Source organism: Barbus barbus (genome assembly GCF_936440315.1).
Source record: "Barbus barbus genome assembly, chromosome: 10".
Lineage (NCBI taxonomy): Eukaryota > Metazoa > Chordata > Actinopteri > Cypriniformes > Cyprinidae > Barbus > Barbus barbus.
Window position 1 is genome coordinate 19,593,574 of NC_136738.1, and position 16,979 is coordinate 19,610,552.

General features: G+C 37.6%; 4 protein-coding genes across 4 annotated transcripts; all 4 read right to left on the reverse strand.

Moving 5' to 3' along the window:
* Positions 1 to 9,028: 9,028 nt before the first annotated feature.
* On the reverse strand, positions 9,029 to 9,725 carry LOC306875678 (gamma-crystallin M1; the record flags this gene model as incomplete). The annotated part of the gene is made up of 2 exons (XM_079426357.1): positions 9,471 to 9,725; positions 9,029 to 9,304 (listed from the first exon to the last, which is right to left on the reverse strand). Exons 1-2 carry the CDS (start codon positions 9,672 to 9,674, stop codon positions 9,029 to 9,031), a joined length of 480 nt encoding a protein of 159 aa, XP_079282483.1. The 5' UTR covers positions 9,675 to 9,725.
* Positions 9,726 to 11,179: 1,454 nt separating this feature from the next.
* On the reverse strand, positions 11,180 to 11,939 carry LOC306875632 (gamma-crystallin M2; the record flags this gene model as incomplete). Its single annotated transcript, XM_079426317.1, has 3 exons — positions 11,180 to 11,452; positions 11,553 to 11,795; positions 11,931 to 11,939. The coding sequence occupies 3 exons, from the start codon at positions 11,937 to 11,939 to the stop codon at positions 11,180 to 11,182; spliced, it is 525 nt and encodes a 174-aa protein (XP_079282443.1).
* Positions 11,940 to 13,643: 1,704 nt separating this feature from the next.
* Positions 13,644 to 14,487, reverse strand: crygm6 (crystallin, gamma M6; the record flags this gene model as incomplete). Its single annotated transcript, XM_079426355.1, has 3 exons — positions 13,644 to 13,919; positions 14,088 to 14,330; positions 14,473 to 14,487. The coding sequence occupies 3 exons, from the start codon at positions 14,485 to 14,487 to the stop codon at positions 13,644 to 13,646; spliced, it is 534 nt and encodes a 177-aa protein (XP_079282481.1).
* An 806-nt stretch (positions 14,488 to 15,293) lies between these two features.
* On the reverse strand, positions 15,294 to 16,091 carry LOC306875633 (gamma-crystallin S-1-like; the record flags this gene model as incomplete). The annotated part of the gene is made up of 3 exons (XM_079426318.1): positions 15,294 to 15,569; positions 15,710 to 15,952; positions 16,083 to 16,091. 3 exons carry the CDS (start codon positions 16,089 to 16,091, stop codon positions 15,294 to 15,296), a joined length of 528 nt encoding a protein of 175 aa, XP_079282444.1.
* Positions 16,092 to 16,979: the final 888 nt, after the last annotated feature.

Here is a 16,979-nt window from a genome sequence, read left to right on the forward strand (position 1 = left end):
ACACACGACTCAAAACGTGGTCTGAAAGCTTCACCCCTGAGCTTGCCCTTGGCTTTGGCATGATACTGAATGCTTTCCACTTAAAACTAGGACAAACAACAGTAAATAAGACTGACACACACAGAGAGCTTCGCTGAATGACAAAAAGCTGAAGCCGGCTCCGCCGCACATGCTTATATGCTTCCTGGTCGTGACGTCACCCCGCCCGTGACGCCTCGCCCTTGTTTGACTGATTACACATCATATTCAGAGCCTGGTCACGCTGAAGGCGTTCCCATATGCGTTTTCGACGCAGCTCGAAGTTCCTGGAAGGGAACTTCTGGTTTTATAGAACTCTTTGTGTTTTCTATAGGTTTTTGTTTTATGTCTTTGTCTATTGTTTCTCTTAATTGTAGAGGGTTACGTAACGTTAAAAGGAAAGCCATTTTTTGGACTTGAAGCATTTTAATATTGATTTTTGTTTCTTACAAGACTGCCATTCTGATTTTCAAGATGTAAATTTGTGGAGGTCGCGATGGGGCCTAGATTTATGTTATTTCACAGCACTACTCATTCTGGTGGGGTTTGTTTCTTGAAAAATCAATTTAAAGGTAAAATTTTAAGGTCTGGACATTTCATTGTACTTGCCCTTGAAATTTTAAATTCCACCTGCATTATTGTTAATGTTTATGGTTTCAACTTACAAAGAGAAAATAAGGCCTTTTTTGACCGATTAGGTGATTAGGTGACTGGTATGTTAGCCATATTTCCTAACTCTTATCTGATCCTTGGAGGGGATTTCAATGTCATCCTGGACAATAGGTTAGATGGCCTCCTCAGGCTGGAAGTCCTAATTATGTAATTATGTTTTTGGATAAATTTTTTCGATGCATGGAGAAAATCTAATTGATTATTGGCTTACATCTATGGATTTAGGTAATGCAGTTACTGATATAATACCATCACCATTCTTGGTCCACAAGGCTACTGTATTTCTGCAATGAGTCCGGGCCCTGCATTTCTTCCTCTCACCACCAGAGCTCGCCATCGCCCATCCTCCCAGACTCCTTTACCTTAACTCCACACACCTGTGCACCTACTCACACACACACAGAGCTGTTGCCTATCCTGATGGCTATTTATACTGCTTCCCCATACCTCTCTGGGCTGTATTATTAGTTGTTTTTTTTTTTGGATTGATGCAGGCAAGTTTCCTTAATTGTGTCATATCCCACAATTTTTATTTCAAATTTCCACTTTATTATCTAAAAGAGTAGAAGAATTTGAATAAGCAGAACTCACTGAACAGAAACTTAAACTAGAGGAAATTTACAAACAAAAGGCTGAAGGAGATTTTATAAGGTCTCGAAGAAAATGGCTTGAAGAGGGTGAAAACTGCTCTGCTAATTTTTTAGACTTGAGAGGCAACAAGCTAAAAATAATCAGATTGATAAACTGAGGATTAATGGTAATATTGTGGAAAACCCTAAAATTATTGCAGATTTTTGTTCTGATTTTATAGTAATTTGTATGCTTCTAATCAACAATCTATCTCTGAGGTTTTTGAGTCCTTACATAATATGAAGCAGATTAGTAATGGAGAGTTCAATATATGTGAAACCCCTCTTAGTTTACAAGAAATTACTGATGCCATTAACTCTTTGAAAAATAATAAGTCTCTAGGAACGGACGGATTAACTAAAGCATTTAACAAAATTTTAGCTCCGTTTTTGTTTGAAGTTTTTACAGAGAGTAGACAGAGCCTTACTTCCTCCAACTTTGTGTCAAGGCCTTATAACCTTAATTTCAAAACCTAATAAATACCCCTTGTTAATTACAGTTGGCGGCCAGTTACATTGTTAAATAACTATTATAAAATTATTGCTTTGGTTTTATCAAAAAGATTAAAATGTGGGTGACACTTTACAATAAGGTTCATTAGTAAACAACATTAGTAAACATGAATAAAAAATACTTCTACAGCATTTATTAATCTTAGTTAATGTTAATTTCAGCATTTACTAAAGCATTATTAAAATCACAAGTTGATTAACATGACTAAACAATGAACAATTGTATTTTCATTAACTAACATTAACAAAGATTAATTAATAGTGTGATAAATGCATTGTATAATGCATATCTAATGTTAACAAATGACACCTTATTGTAAAATGTTACCAAAATGCGTTTTTAATCATTTAATTTCTGAATGCCAATCTGGCTTTCTACAAAAAATACACATTTTTAATAGTATGTATCTGGTTTTAGATATTGTAGATTATTCTGACTTTCTCCCTAATGATAATTTTATTCTCTTCTTAGACTATTATAAAGCCTTTGGTTCTCTAAAACATAAATTTTTGGTACATACTCTTTGCAAGGTGCAAACTTGCAAACTTCTAAATTTGCATATCAGAGAAAGCTCTTTAAAAGGAATAACTGTTAATTAAACTGAAATGGTAATAAGTCAGTTGGCTGACAACACCGTTTTGTTTTTGAAGGATGCCTCTTAGGTTGCTGTAGCATTAGAGACTCTTAAACCCTTTTCTAAAGCCTCAGGTCTTAGCCTTCATATTAATAAATATGAGCTACTTCCAGTTGGTAATTGTTCAGAATCCTTAATTTGAAATATTCCTGTAAGAGAGAGTGTTATCTATTTGGGAGTAAAAAATAATCAAAGATGATAAAATTAGAAGCCCCTCCAATTTTTTTAAGATTATTAAAAAGAATCATAAGGTGTTGAATCACTGTTACAAAGAGATTTATCACTCAAAGGCAGAGTTCTGCTAACTAAAGCAGAAGGCATTTCACATCATATGCTGCTCAATAGATCTCTGTTAACAAACACACATGTAAACTAATTGACGGCATGTTGACAACATTTCTGTGGAAAAACAAAATTCATTATATTAAGAAATCAGTAATACTGAATTTGTATGATCTTCCATTCATTCATTCGTTTTTTAATTTAATATTAAAAATAGAAAAATAAGAAAACGGTGCCTTTTTTCGTTTTTCAATTTAAAAAACAAAAAAAAACAAGAATTATGCTTGATTTTCCGTTTTTATATTCAGGGCTATAAAATGAATAAACAGCTTGAATTTCTTATCTCTGCATGTGGGCGGAAATAAAACGCCCCTTTCCGATGATTGGTCAACCAAACATTAAACCGTGCCGTCATTAATTCCTGCTGCTACAGTTGTATGCATTCTTAATGCTAGTTATGTATGTAACTGTGGTTCTGTGAATTCCGGATGACCGCCAGAGGCGATGCTTAAGCATTAGTGGATTATCGCAGCGCCAGCTCGATAGGTCGAGATAATATACCAAAAAAGTTACGTGGTGACGTAGGTTGAGCCTCGAGTATAATAGACACACTAGCTCAGCCTTCGCTCTCGATATGCCTTTCTCGCATATTCCGAGTGACAAATAACTCGGCGGTCATCCGGAATTCACAGAACCACAGTTACATACGTAACTAGCATTTTGTTTCATTCCTCCTGACTGCCAGAGGTGGTGCTTAAGCACTAGTGGACTAGACTCCTGCCAACATAGTCATGAGGAATGACACTCACTTGACAAAAGTTCAAGGTCACATATCCCTTCAGGGCTCGCACCGGACACAGAGGGTGATCCTCTACATGGTCTGACTGTGGAGCTGACTGAAAAGCCGCTACACTGATTGACTGATTTATAAACTGCGGAAGCAGAACCTTAGGTAGAAAAGAAGGATTTGGTCTGAGCACAACACCAGAATCATCCGGTAGCCAACGCATACATAAATCACTGACGGCCAATGTATGTAACTCACTTACACGCTTAGCAGATGCAATTGACATCAAAAAAGCAGTCTTTAAAGATATCCATTTTAGGTCAGCTGTCTACAAAGGCTCAAATGGTGGCAGACAAACAAAATCAAGAACAAGTTTCAAATCCCATCCAGGAAAATGGGGAGATTATGAGAACCAAGAGAAGAACCCTTAACCTGAATATGATGCGCAGAAATGGCCTCAACATATACTTTCAGTGTGGAGGCTGCTTTGCCTGAATCCAAAAGGTGCTGTAAAAGACTAAGAACTCCAGGAACTTCACAGCGTACAGGATCTAACCCACGCTCCTTGCACCACGACAAAAAAATCCTCCAACGAGCTGCATAGAGCTGACGTGTGGATGCAGCTCTAGCACTAATTATGGTATGAACAACAGCGGGCTCACAATCTGCTAAGAGACAGTCGGCCTCAGAGGCCAAACCCAAAGCTGCAAACGGGCCAGATCCGGATGCCATACCACGCCGTTCATCTGTGACAACAGATCCTTCCGAAACGGAAGCTGTCATGGCCTGCCCATCAACAGAGACTAAAGCATGGGGAACCAAAGCCTGGCTGGCCATCGAGGTGCTACCAGCAATACTCTGTGGTTGCACAGAGATATCCTGTGTAATGTGTCCCACAGAAGCGGAAGAGGAGGAAAGGCATAAAGCAGGCTGTTTGGCCACTCGTGAGACAGAGCATCCTGCCCCAACGGGCTGGATGTCTCTGTTCTTGCAAACCACAAGCGACAGTGAGTGTTTGCCTCTGTCGCAAAAAGATCCACTTCTGCTTTGCCAAACTGTTCCCATATCCTCTGCACCACAACCTGGTGAAGCCTCCATTCCCCTGGGTGCGGAAGATCCCTCGATAGAGCATCTGCTATCTAATTTCTCGATCCCAGGAGGTGAACTGCCCTCAACGATGCTAGTCGAGGAAGAGACCATGTGAGTATCTTGTGGGTAAAATGCAGAGACTTGAGGGAGTTTGTTCATTTTGATGGTTCAGGTGAAAAACTGTCGAGGTGTTGTCGGACCAGATGAGGACATGACGGCCTGACAGAACTGGCAAGAAATGCTGCAGGGCTAGGAAAACCGCACGCAATTCCAGTAGATTGATGTGGTCCCTGGACCGAGCTGGAGACCACTGGCCACAAACGCCCCTGTGATTCTATGATGCCCCCCACCTGAAGAGGGAAGCATCGGTCATGACAACCTCTCGCCGAGAAGGAATGAACACCTGACATCAAAAACTCCTGCCGGTTCCACGGTATCAATGCCTGGATACAACTCCGCAAGACAACGATCAGCCGTTGAAGATGTCTTACAGGGCTCAACCATAAACTGTTGTTTCCACTGCTGCAGAGGCCTGTGGTGAAGTAAGCCACACTCAAGCATGTGAGAGGGTGGCTGACATTACACGGGAGTCCATTCTCATTCCAATGCAAGTTATTGTTTGCCCTGGATTCAGACAACTCTTTGCCTCGTTGAGTGCAAGACCAAACTTCTGCACATGCTCCAAAAGCATCCTGGTGTCGCGGGCAGCTTGTTGTTTTGTGGTTGAACACAGCAGCCAGTCGTCTAGGTAAGGCAGGATTTGCATCCCTCTGGACAACAGCGGATGTAGAGCTGCATTCATGCACCTTGTGAAAACTCGGCAGGACCCTGAATTGGTAGTTCTGGTTCTTGAAGCTGAATCGAAGAAACTTCCTGTGGTGAGGAGCAATCATAACATGAAAGTAAGCATCTTTCAAATCGATGCTTGTGAACTAGTCTTCCCTGTTTACTGACCGAAGAACGTCGGCTGCACTTAACATCCGAGAGGGAAGAGTTTTCATGAAAATGTTTAGATGCCTCAAGTCTAGAACTGGACAAAAACCGCCATCCTTCTTTGAAACGTGGAAGTAAGTTGAATAAAAACCGTTCCTTTGAAAGTGGGGATGAACTCTTTCTATGGCTCCCTTCTCTAGCAGCGAACAAATTTCTTGAGAGAGAGCTTCTGAATGAACTGGATCCCTTATAATTGCAGGGACAATCCTTAAAATTTTTGGGGGCCGGTGTGGACTTGGGGTCCAACTCGGCAAGACGGAGCCGTTTCTCTGACATGGGTAAAAGGCTACAGTGCAGACATGGGTCCGTGAGAGCCTCTCTCAAATGCTGTATTCCCAAGCAGGATGGACAAACATCGTGGCCATCATCAGGTAGAAGAGTATTAGGGCACAGCTTACACGTTATTGGGAATCCGGTTGCAATAGAACCCTGAGCCATGGCCACTGCAATAACAGGGCAAAACACTTGACAACTGGCCGTCGGATTGCACCGAGGAGCTCAACGTATTGGAAAACTGCTTGGAAAATAGCAGGGAATAATCGATCTATCAGCATTGAAAAAACACTAGCCACCGGATAGACCCGAGAAGCCCTTGGTGTTTGACAAAATCCTTATTAGAGATAAGGTTAGCGGGGAACCGCCAACGAATAAGGGTGGCGAAACATAGCCTCCGGATAGCACTGAGAAGCACAAGGCGTTTCACAGAATCCGTCTATAAAGTGAGAAAAGCGGGGGACCATCACTGTACCAAAAAGGAAAAAAACACTAGCCACCGGATAGCACCAAGCGGCACAAAGTGTTTCAATATTTTATGTAAGAGAACAGAAAAATTCTAAAAACTCAGCGGGGAACTGTCAGTAATTGATCGGTAACACTAGCCACAGGATAGAACCGAGAAGCACCAAGTGTTATCGATACATCAACAATATATCCAATAAGCAATAAAAACTCACCAATTCAGTCGACAATCCGATCCAAAAAACTCCTAAAAGTGCGATCCTAAAATATAACAATGAATAAAAAAAAAAAAAACTACAAATAGAATAATAGACCATATACCCCTGCTAAAAAAAACAACAAAAAAACAAACAATAGAAGCCCAGTAGAAACCATCACAGAAATTCCAGTGGTTTCCATTAAAATACCATTATAAACCATTAGCTTTTTCCAGTTAAAGCATTACAAAATTCCTTTTTGTAGTATGTTTTGGGAAGTCGTGGCCTAATGGTTAGAGAGTCGGACTCGTAATCGAAAGGTTGCGGGTTCGAGTCCCCGGCCGGCAGGAATTGTAGGTGGGGGGAGTGAATGTCCAGCGCTCTCTCCACCCTCAATACCACGACTGAGGTGCCCTTGAGCAAGGCACCGAACCCCCAATTGCTCCCCGGGCGCTGCAGCATGGCTGCCCACTGCTCCGGGTGTGTGTTCACGGTGTGTGTGTGTGTGTGTGTGTGTGCATTTGTTCACTACTCACTGCTGTGTGTGTGCACTTGGATGGGTTAAACGCAGAGCACCAATTTCGAGTATGGGTCACCATACTTGACAATACGTCACGACTTTTGGGCATTTTTCCAATAGGATTTAACATCCCACCAATAGAATCCATCACATACCAGTAGACACCATTATAGTTTCCATTAAAAGCAATACAATTCCCATTATAACCATTAAATCCATTACATTTTCTATTGTGCTTCTATTGTTTTGTTTTTTTTCAGCAGGGACTACACTGATATACAATAATGTCATATCTTTACAGATCTATCATTTCAACTTCATCCCTTGTCCAAAACTCAGCTCAATAAAACAGGCAATATGCCAAAGATGTAGGCTAGGGGGTAGCTGTAAGTGCAGATGTGAATAAATTAATATTAAGCTATGATAAAATAATAACATAACTTTTTTAATAAATTATTTCTCGCGCAGTTCATGTTCATCTGAAACAAATTCTCATTTGTTTTGGTCCTGTCAATATACCCAGCATTTTTGGAATAATGTGGAGATTTTCATTGCTGATAATATTTAAAAAATATTTTCATTATCTTTTAAACATGTGATTTTGAGTTATTATATTAAGGATCGCTCTTTAATGGATGTTGGTTTTATTATAAATTTTATTTTATTTTTATGTAAATTTCACATTCATAAATGCAAGTTTACAAAGGGCATACCTCTTTTTATAGTGCTTGAAAAAGAGATTAAAATGTATATAGATGTGATGTCAAAATCTAAAAATAGTAAAGTAATTAAAATAATTAATATATGCTCCTCCTCTAACATTTTCACATAAAAATTTATTAGAGCATCTGCTATCTAAATTTATATTTAATGGTGTTTACCTGAAAAGTCCAGTAGTGGCAGAATTGTGAACTGTGTTAATTTAATGGAGCAGTACATTAACACTGAACAGACAAGTCCATCACAAAAAAAATAAAATAAAGATAGATTTGATTTTCTTTCTGTACATTAAAAACTCCATTCATTCTATATGTTAACAACATAATCATTCACAAATCCTGAACATGCGCACTACAAACTATTTCTAAATTTAATGTGATTTTATAAGAGATTACACATAAAATCACACACCAATTATGGTGTTTAACTATTCACCAATTATGAATAGTCATGTTCCTCTTCACCTATCCTTTGACTGTTTTTTTGCTGGATTTTTGCTGATTGATTCCTTCAAAAATCACAAGAAAATGTTTTTCAAATTGACCCTTTTGTCTCATTATTTTTATTTACTGAAATATAAAGTGTTGAAAATACAGAGCTGTAACAATACATAGTACCACAATATATCATAGTTTAAAAAAAAATGATAATTAGTATTGTGGATATGCAAAAATGGATCTTGAACGATCATGCTTTTTCCTGTCTTTGAGCAACAAAATGTTTGAACATCAGAGCGAGTAGCCTAGTCAACATAGGCCTAATGCATCATAGGTTCAGAGTTGATTTCTGCTGTGAAACCTTATTTTGCAATTTTAATGAACGATTTTTGTTCAGTTATACTATATATATATATATACTTTTACAATTATACTTTTCTCTGCGTTCTCCTCTTCCAGTTTGCTACCTAAAGTAGTTGTCTAAACCTGGCATTGTATCTTACGAATGTTGTTGACTTTGACTAACTGCTTTTGTAAGTCACTTTGGATATAATCGACTGCTATATGCATAAATAATAGATTATCTTACCTAGCATTGAGAAAACCCCCTTTTCTGCAAATAGTTTCCTTTTAATGCATGATCAGTATCATCAAATTCAAGCAGGAATCAGTTTCATCTCTGAAGGAAAAAGCACACAGACCCAAATTGAATTATTTAAAAAAAAATAGCCAATAAAGCAATCGACACCACAGTTAGTTCTCAAAATAAAGTTTTATTTCCTCCTACATTCTAGCAGTTTAACACATATCAGTGATACGCCTCATGCTCATGAATCTCATGTTACTGTATCCCATATCTCTGAAGCTCCTGTACTCTCCAGGTCTGAAGTAGGCCATCCTGCCTCTGTATTGGGGCTGCTCATAGAAGAGCCAGTGGCCGTCCATCACATGGCAGGACTGGCAGTCAGACATACGGAAACGGTCCATGATGTTTTCACAGTCATCCATCAACTCATACATCTGTCCTCCGAAGTTGTCCCTCTCGTAGATCCTCATTCTGTAGGCTCCCCTGTACTGTAAAACAAGGAAAGATTCAATAGAATGTTTTCATTATTTAGAGGATTCTCATCAATGCATGCATGATATAGTATTGTTTTTTTTTTGGGGGGGGGGGGGGGGGGGGGGGGGTGAAGTGCATTACTAAATCTACACAACACTATAAAGAAAGTGAGAGCCATACTGAAGGAATCATGCGGCAGGATCTGATAGTGTCGAACATCATGCCCATGCTCATCATGCGCTGTATGTCATGGTACTCGCCCCTCCTCAGGAAGAACTGATTTCCCATGAAGCCGTTGCGCTCATAGACCATGAAACAACCACTCTCCACCCTGATTGAACCAACGCGGCTCAGGTAAGAGGAGATATCAGAGCAGTCGCTCATGCAGTCATAGCTGCGCCCCTGGAAGTTCCTGTCCTCGTAGAAGATGATCTGTTGATGGGATGAAAAATTCAGCTGATTTTAAATAATGTAATTGCCTTTTGGATCAGAACTGCATCATGTTCATCTTTAGTCATTAAAACAGTTAAGCAAATAAAAACTGGATGCAATATAAACCTAAAACGTTCAATGAATTATGAAGCATACTTATTTCAAACATTATTACCTTGCCCATTATTTATCTCAGAGCTTCAGCTCACTGTACTGGCTGTAGTTTGATGGCCTTTGGTGGTGGTTTTTATACAAAAACTAGGGGCCCGCATTTTGTTGTTATTCAAATGCCAAAAGCTGATGATCAAGCAGTATGACTTCTGCTGAAGTGGTCCAGTAAACTGAAACAATTGTTTTTATCCATACATCTCTGGCAGCTGTTTGTGCATTGTCTTTTACAGTATAGGCCAAACTATAGTCAAATACAGAGCGAATGTTCTTTCAATTTCACAAGTGACATAAATGTTCTTCATGCAAAGTATGTCTCATATGAACGGATAACATTCAGTGCATGTGACTCTAACTAGAGACATAACAGGTATGTTACCAAATCACAAATTAATTTTCAGACATTTAACTGACAACATTTTAGTGTCTTTGCATTTGCAGCTTTTTGTAATTATACGTGCTATTTATCATTAAATGTGCTAAACATTTTATTTATTGTCACATATTTAAATGTTGCGCTGGAAAATTCTGTTTTCCATTTCCTCCACACTTACATGGACATTACAAGTCGGATTGCTACTGGAGGGAGTAATTCAATTTACCTGGTACTTAAGTATTAAATTAAGCAAGCAAAATTGTGTTTTTGTCCTATTAAATTAATCAAAATAATAAATATTATTGAACATCTGAAAAACAGTATTTAGCATTTAAGGTTTGATATGTTTGAAATGGTATTATCCATTATTTACCTCTAATATTCAGCATTGTGTTTCTTTTACCTAAGCAAGGCTGCAAGCATTTGAGATATCATTTAAAATATAATCTCATCTTGTCATTTTCATGCTTCATCTGTTTAATCTCACCAACCTGTTATCTATTTCTGCTCTTCCTTTATGAATTATTTAAGCAGTGGCTTTAGATCAGGTGAGATTTAATAAGTAGTTAATGGAAAAATCCAGGTTTTCCTGTTTAATTTCTGTGTTGCTATACACTATATATTGACATAAATGTGTTGTTATTATTGCTTTTTGTCAAGATTTGTGTAAAAATGTCTAAAATGTAAAATAAATAGAGAAGGTGAAAAAAAGCCAATTCACTCTATTATAAGAGACTGATTTAGTGCTGAGAATTCAGTAAAACCGGAGTGCTTTATTATTACAAATATCATTTTATTTTTATGTTTGTTTTTTATGTCCAGGCACAAGAAGTGAAAAATCAAAATGTTTATAAACAGTTATGCTTATAAACAGGAAATGAACAGTTCATATAAATAAGTGCAAGCAGAATGGCTAATAATCAGTGACTCGTCTGAAGGAGCCCACAATGGCACATGTAGCACACCAGTCTCGGTATCTCCTGTATTCCCCAGGTTTCAGGAAGTACTGCCTCCCTCTGTAGTTGGGATATTCATAGAAGATCCAGTAGCCATTCATCACATTACAGGAGTACACATGTCGATGGTGGAAACGATCAGACACACAGGGGCAGTCGTCTGTGAATTCCATCATGTGACCTCCGTAGTCAGCCTTCTCATAGATCCTCAGTCTGTATGGTCCCCTGTACTGTTGACGTCAAGACGCAAATGAATGATTCAGTACACTGGTGTCAAAGAAACTGTAATATAAGTATCTCCACAAAAGCAGCACATTCAGTGAAACTCACCATTGGAATCTGGTGACAGGACCGAATAGAGCTACTGAAGCCCATCCATCTCTGGTAGTCAGAATACTCGCCACGTTTCATGAAATACTGGTGGCCCATAAAATTTGGACGTTCATAGATCATGAAACAGCCACTCTCTACTCTGATGGAATTGCAGCGACTGAAGTAAGTGTGCAGGTCTGTGCAGTCGTTACTGCACTCATAACTACGGCCTTGAAAATGTTTGTCCTCGTAAAAAACAATCTAAAAGAGCCAACAAAATCAACACTTTGCTTAATGCATAGATTAGGAGAATAATCCATCTGCGTCAAAGCTTAGCATACACAGGGGAGGTGCAATTCAATGTAAATGTCATGAAATTGGTGCCAAAAATCCTACCTTGCCCATGGTCTCCGTTGGAGAGATTCCATATGCTTCCCAAGCTTTTTATACTGCCTCTTGACAAGCAAAGTATTGTTATTCAAATGAATACAGGAATATGTCAGGGTACTGGCACATGTTTACCTTTTTGTTAGAGCACAATATTGAGTTGAAAAATATGGATTTTACTTGAAAAAGGATATATAATTACATGTTTGGTGTTTTCTCTTGCATGGTCCAGGGAAAGGACTGGTAGGACACCCACACATTCACAGCACAATGCACACTGAACAATATGGAACATCCCTTTTGCATTAAAGAAGTGGTTCAACAGAGGGAGCAGTTACTGAGATTCAATTCTCAACAGCATTGTCAACTGCACTGACATACTGAATTTTCCAATAAATTCTTACATATGAAAAAAAATGGTGCAGGAGAAATTACAAAGAAACCTTTAAAGATTCAGTTAACTCAGCTGTGTTTTAGGGATGTTACGTGAACATTGTCTCTGATATTCAATTGTCAAATGTTTATGTACTTCATGCTCTAGAAAAAACATAGATATTTGTTTGTAAAACTTCTAGTTTGTTTCAGTCCTTAGTCAGGCTTGTGCAGTATTAGCCACAAGCTAAAGGCCCAGATACAATTTTTTATATTTTGTGGCATGTAAAAGGTGCAAAAAAATGTTTCTGTAACATTATGGACATTCATTATTTATATGCTTTTTGTAAATGTTGTGCGCATGTAGATATAAATAGCCTTATTTAAAATGGCAAAAATGCTACAGTAAAATTATTTAAATGGAAAATGATGAAGGTAAATACAACCATCTTTTATAAGCCTCTTACTGTAGATACACCTTAAAAAGCAAGCAAGCAATATATCATTTAATGTTTTTGTGATATCATAAAGCACAATTTGACTATGTGTGCAAACAGTGTTCATCAGTTACACAAAATGGCGTGCATTTTTTTTTAAATCATAAAAAATATAGTATATCAGGAAAAAAAAGCCATACATGAATAGCCATCTATCAAGTTACATTAGCAAAAACCTGTATTAAAAACAACAGCCATGACAAATGATCAGAAATAAACCTGTATCCATCCAATTTATACCACAACTTATTACTTACTTTAACTAAAAATCCAAATGACCTAATTAGGATCGGTTTTGTCTTCTTATTCAGTCGTCTTCTCATTATAAAGCTGCACGTCCATCACTGACCATGTGTTTGGGAGCTACAACTTAGCATTTTCACTTTTTCTTGTAATTTGGTATTTGATTGCCACTTTGTCCCACTAAACCATGCATCTGGATAAAAACTTCCTCTAATTTCTCTGAGGTCAATGCGCCTTTAAATAGCAGGGCTGCTTTTGTTTTTTTGACAGTCATGGTAGTGATAGATTTAACTCCAATGAGGACAGTTAATCCAGATTGAGCCCTGCATTGTTCAGCCAAAAGCATAAACAGTGTGAGAGACAGTTTGCTCTCAGTTTTACTTTACCAAATTTTCAATGAATTTTTTCCAGTCTGGTAACCAGATTTGTGATAGAAAATGTCACTAATAGGTAAATTTAATGTGGAATAAATAGTTATAGATTAACCACTTGACTTTTTCAGTTACTAATTTCACATGGAAACACTAGAACAGAAATAATAAGCAGACAAGCAAAAGTTTCAATCAAGAGATTTTATTTAGTGCATATGTTGTCGCACAATTCATGTAGTCTAGTTGAAAGAGGTTATTCTCCTGAGGGACCCGATTCTTGGGGCCGTTCCTCCCCAGTCGCTGTACTTCCTGTATTCACCTGGTCCAAGGTAGTACGTTCGCCCTCTGTAGTTGGGCTGCTCATATAGAAGCCAGTGACCGTCCATCACATGACAGGAGTGGATGTCAGATGTATGGAAGCGGTCCATGATGTTAGGACAGTCTTCCGTGAGTTCTATCATCTGACCTCCCATATCAGCCCGATCATATAGCCTCATTCGGTAGTTACCAGTATACTACAAGAAAACATGGATTTGGGATATATTTAATCAACACATTTATTATTTCAAAGAATATCAAAAGTGTGTTTCTGCAGTCTAAAGCATCCTATTTCTTTGATCTGCTGAACTAGTGCATGTCTGTTTTTAACAATGTTTATTTGCTAATTCCCATAAATCACTTACCATGGGGATCATCCGACATGATCTGATACAGTTACTGAAGCCAATCATATGCTGACAGTCAGAATACTCGCCCTTCCGCAGGAAGTACTGCTGCCCCATATAATTTGGGTGCTCATACACCATGAAGCACCCACTCTCTACCCTGATGGAGTTGCATTGGGTAAAATAGGGGTGCAGGTCTGCACAGTCACTGCTACACTCATGATGGCAGCCCTGAAAGTTCCTGTCCTCGTAGAAGATGATCTGTTAAAGATCAAAGGTATGATAAATCTATTATACAATATATGAAATAATGTTAACTTGCAGCTGTAAAGTGGCTTCATGATATAGAGTTGAAAACCATTGTAAGTCTATTAGTCTAAGACAGTGAGAGATGCCATCTTACCTTTCCGATAGTCATGTTGGCATCTGGCAGGGCTACTGCTCGACACTGGCATCCAGTTTATCACTGTCTTTTATAAAACCTAGAAGCTGCTCTGTGATTGCACAGCATAAAGTATTGTCATTCAAATAAATCTAGCCTAGGGAGAAAGTAGGGCTTGAATTGTGGGGGTGGGGGGGGGGGGGGGGGGTGCAATGAAACAATCTGATTATGTTTGGCTTGGCCCTGGTGCAGTTTTTCCATATTCATCAAAATGCCCCATCCCGCTCTGCTTGCAGAAGCTTCAGTCTGACTGCAATCAGCACAATGAATCAATGCAAAAGCAACAGGTCTTATACTGAATCAGTTGAGTAATGGATGGTTTGTTTAAATCTGGATAAAGCTGCAATGTATGATTCATCTTATATAATGACCAAACTGAAAAACCAATAAACTAACATGAAATAAAAAAAAGAAAACATTGCACTCATTTATAAGCAGTAGTATTTAATTAGTCTGCTATAAGTAGAAACACAGTTATGAATAACACACTGTCAAATATTATGTAAAACATTATATGAGTCAAAAATAAGCAAATTTATAGATTTCAAATGTATAAACATTTATTTCTGAGGTAACATATAAGAGCGTTTGAAGCATAAAGGCTGCATACTGTAAGTTCTTATTCAACATGATTCCCTGTGTTGCTTAACATGGCAGACCTATGTTAAGTAATAGAAGCAAATCATTTTAAGTTTGGTGTGTGTGTGTTTACAACAGTGTATATTACATTAAAAATAAACAAATATTAAAAAACTGCTGAGCAGCCTGCATGAATGTTAATTCTAATTATCGATGATTCGTTTGATGGAACCCACACAGGCACTCAAGCCTCCCCATTCAGTGAATCTTGTGTATTCTCCAGGTCTTATAAGGTACATCCTGCCTTTGTAGTTGGACTGTTCAAAGAAGAGCCAGTTTCCACCAATCACCTTGCAGGAGAATATGTGGTTCGTCTGGAACATGTCCATGACATTTGGACAGTCCTCCACTAGAGCCATCATTTGACCTCCATACTCCATTCTCTCAAACAGTTTCACCTCATGAGAAGATCCATGTGTCTGGTAGAGGGAAGAACAAAACATGTGTAAAGCAACTATTATTTTAATCAAATTTTTCACTCATTCCTGACATATAAAAGAATGATTAGAACGTTAGCATTACTTCCAATGTAGCTCACTCAAGCATATAGCATAATCACCATGGGAATTTCACGGCAGGAGCAGACGCAGTCATTTTTGCCCAACCAGCTTTGAAAGTCTGGGTACTCTCCTTTACGGATCAAAAATTGCTGGCCTTTGTAATGTGGCTGTTCATAGATCATGAAGTATCCACTCTCCACCATGATGGAGTTACAGCAGCCAAGATAGCAGAGCATATCTGCACAATCACCACTGCATTCATACTGATGACCCTTAAAATTCTTGTTTTCATAGAAAATGATCTGTTAAAAAAAAGAGAGAGAAGACAGTCCATATGCACAGTTTACAGGAAAACCAGTGTAAATATCTTGAATATAAGGTAAACAATATTTTTGTATGACTTTTCTCACTTTCCTTACAGTATTTCTTTACCTTCCCCATTTTGACTGGAGTTGTGCCATGTGAGTGTGACGCTCTATGGTATATATACACACGAAGTGCTGACACTGTATGTGTCATTCATATTATAATTACATACACAGAAAATGCTTTTTTGCCATTTGGTTTTAAAAAGTTTTGTTATAATTCTTTTGTTAAAAATATGGTCAGTACTGCCATTTTGTGAATGAATGCAGAAAAAAGGCTATGATCACATAATGAACAGATGAAACAGAAAATAATTCATATCAATACCCAATATCAATAATAAATTGTTTGTAAGTTTCATGTAAAACTTGTCATGTGATATTAACTTAAATAAATAAATGTACAGTAGCCAGTTGTGTGGAAATTATTACAAAATATGAATATGAAATTATTAATACAAAATATTTATATAAATTATGAATATGTTAAATAGTGTATGCATCTAAATGTATGCATGTATTTATTAATTATGTTCATGTTATTGATTATTTAATTGAATTCATTTTTATGGTACTATTTCTTTTGGATACATTATATTACATTTTTTACTTTATGCTCATTATGTGCTTATATAGTGGTTGGTCAGTAAAAATGTGATAAATTCTGGTATTATTGATAAATATATATATATTCTGTATATACTTTACACTCTTAAATATGTTTGATTACTCTTTTTTTCTCTTCAGGGTTTACCTGAAGCAAACTTTGTCTAAGTCACACCCCATATTTACATGGTTATAACAGTCCTACTTTTTAATGTTTATCTATATAAACATTGTATTAAACATAAGCCATATTTTTATTATTAAGCAAGTTTTCGACACTTCATCTGTTTGTCATTTGTTATTTACCATGAGTGAGCATTAATATACAGCACAAGCAGATAGATAGAACACTCGAAAC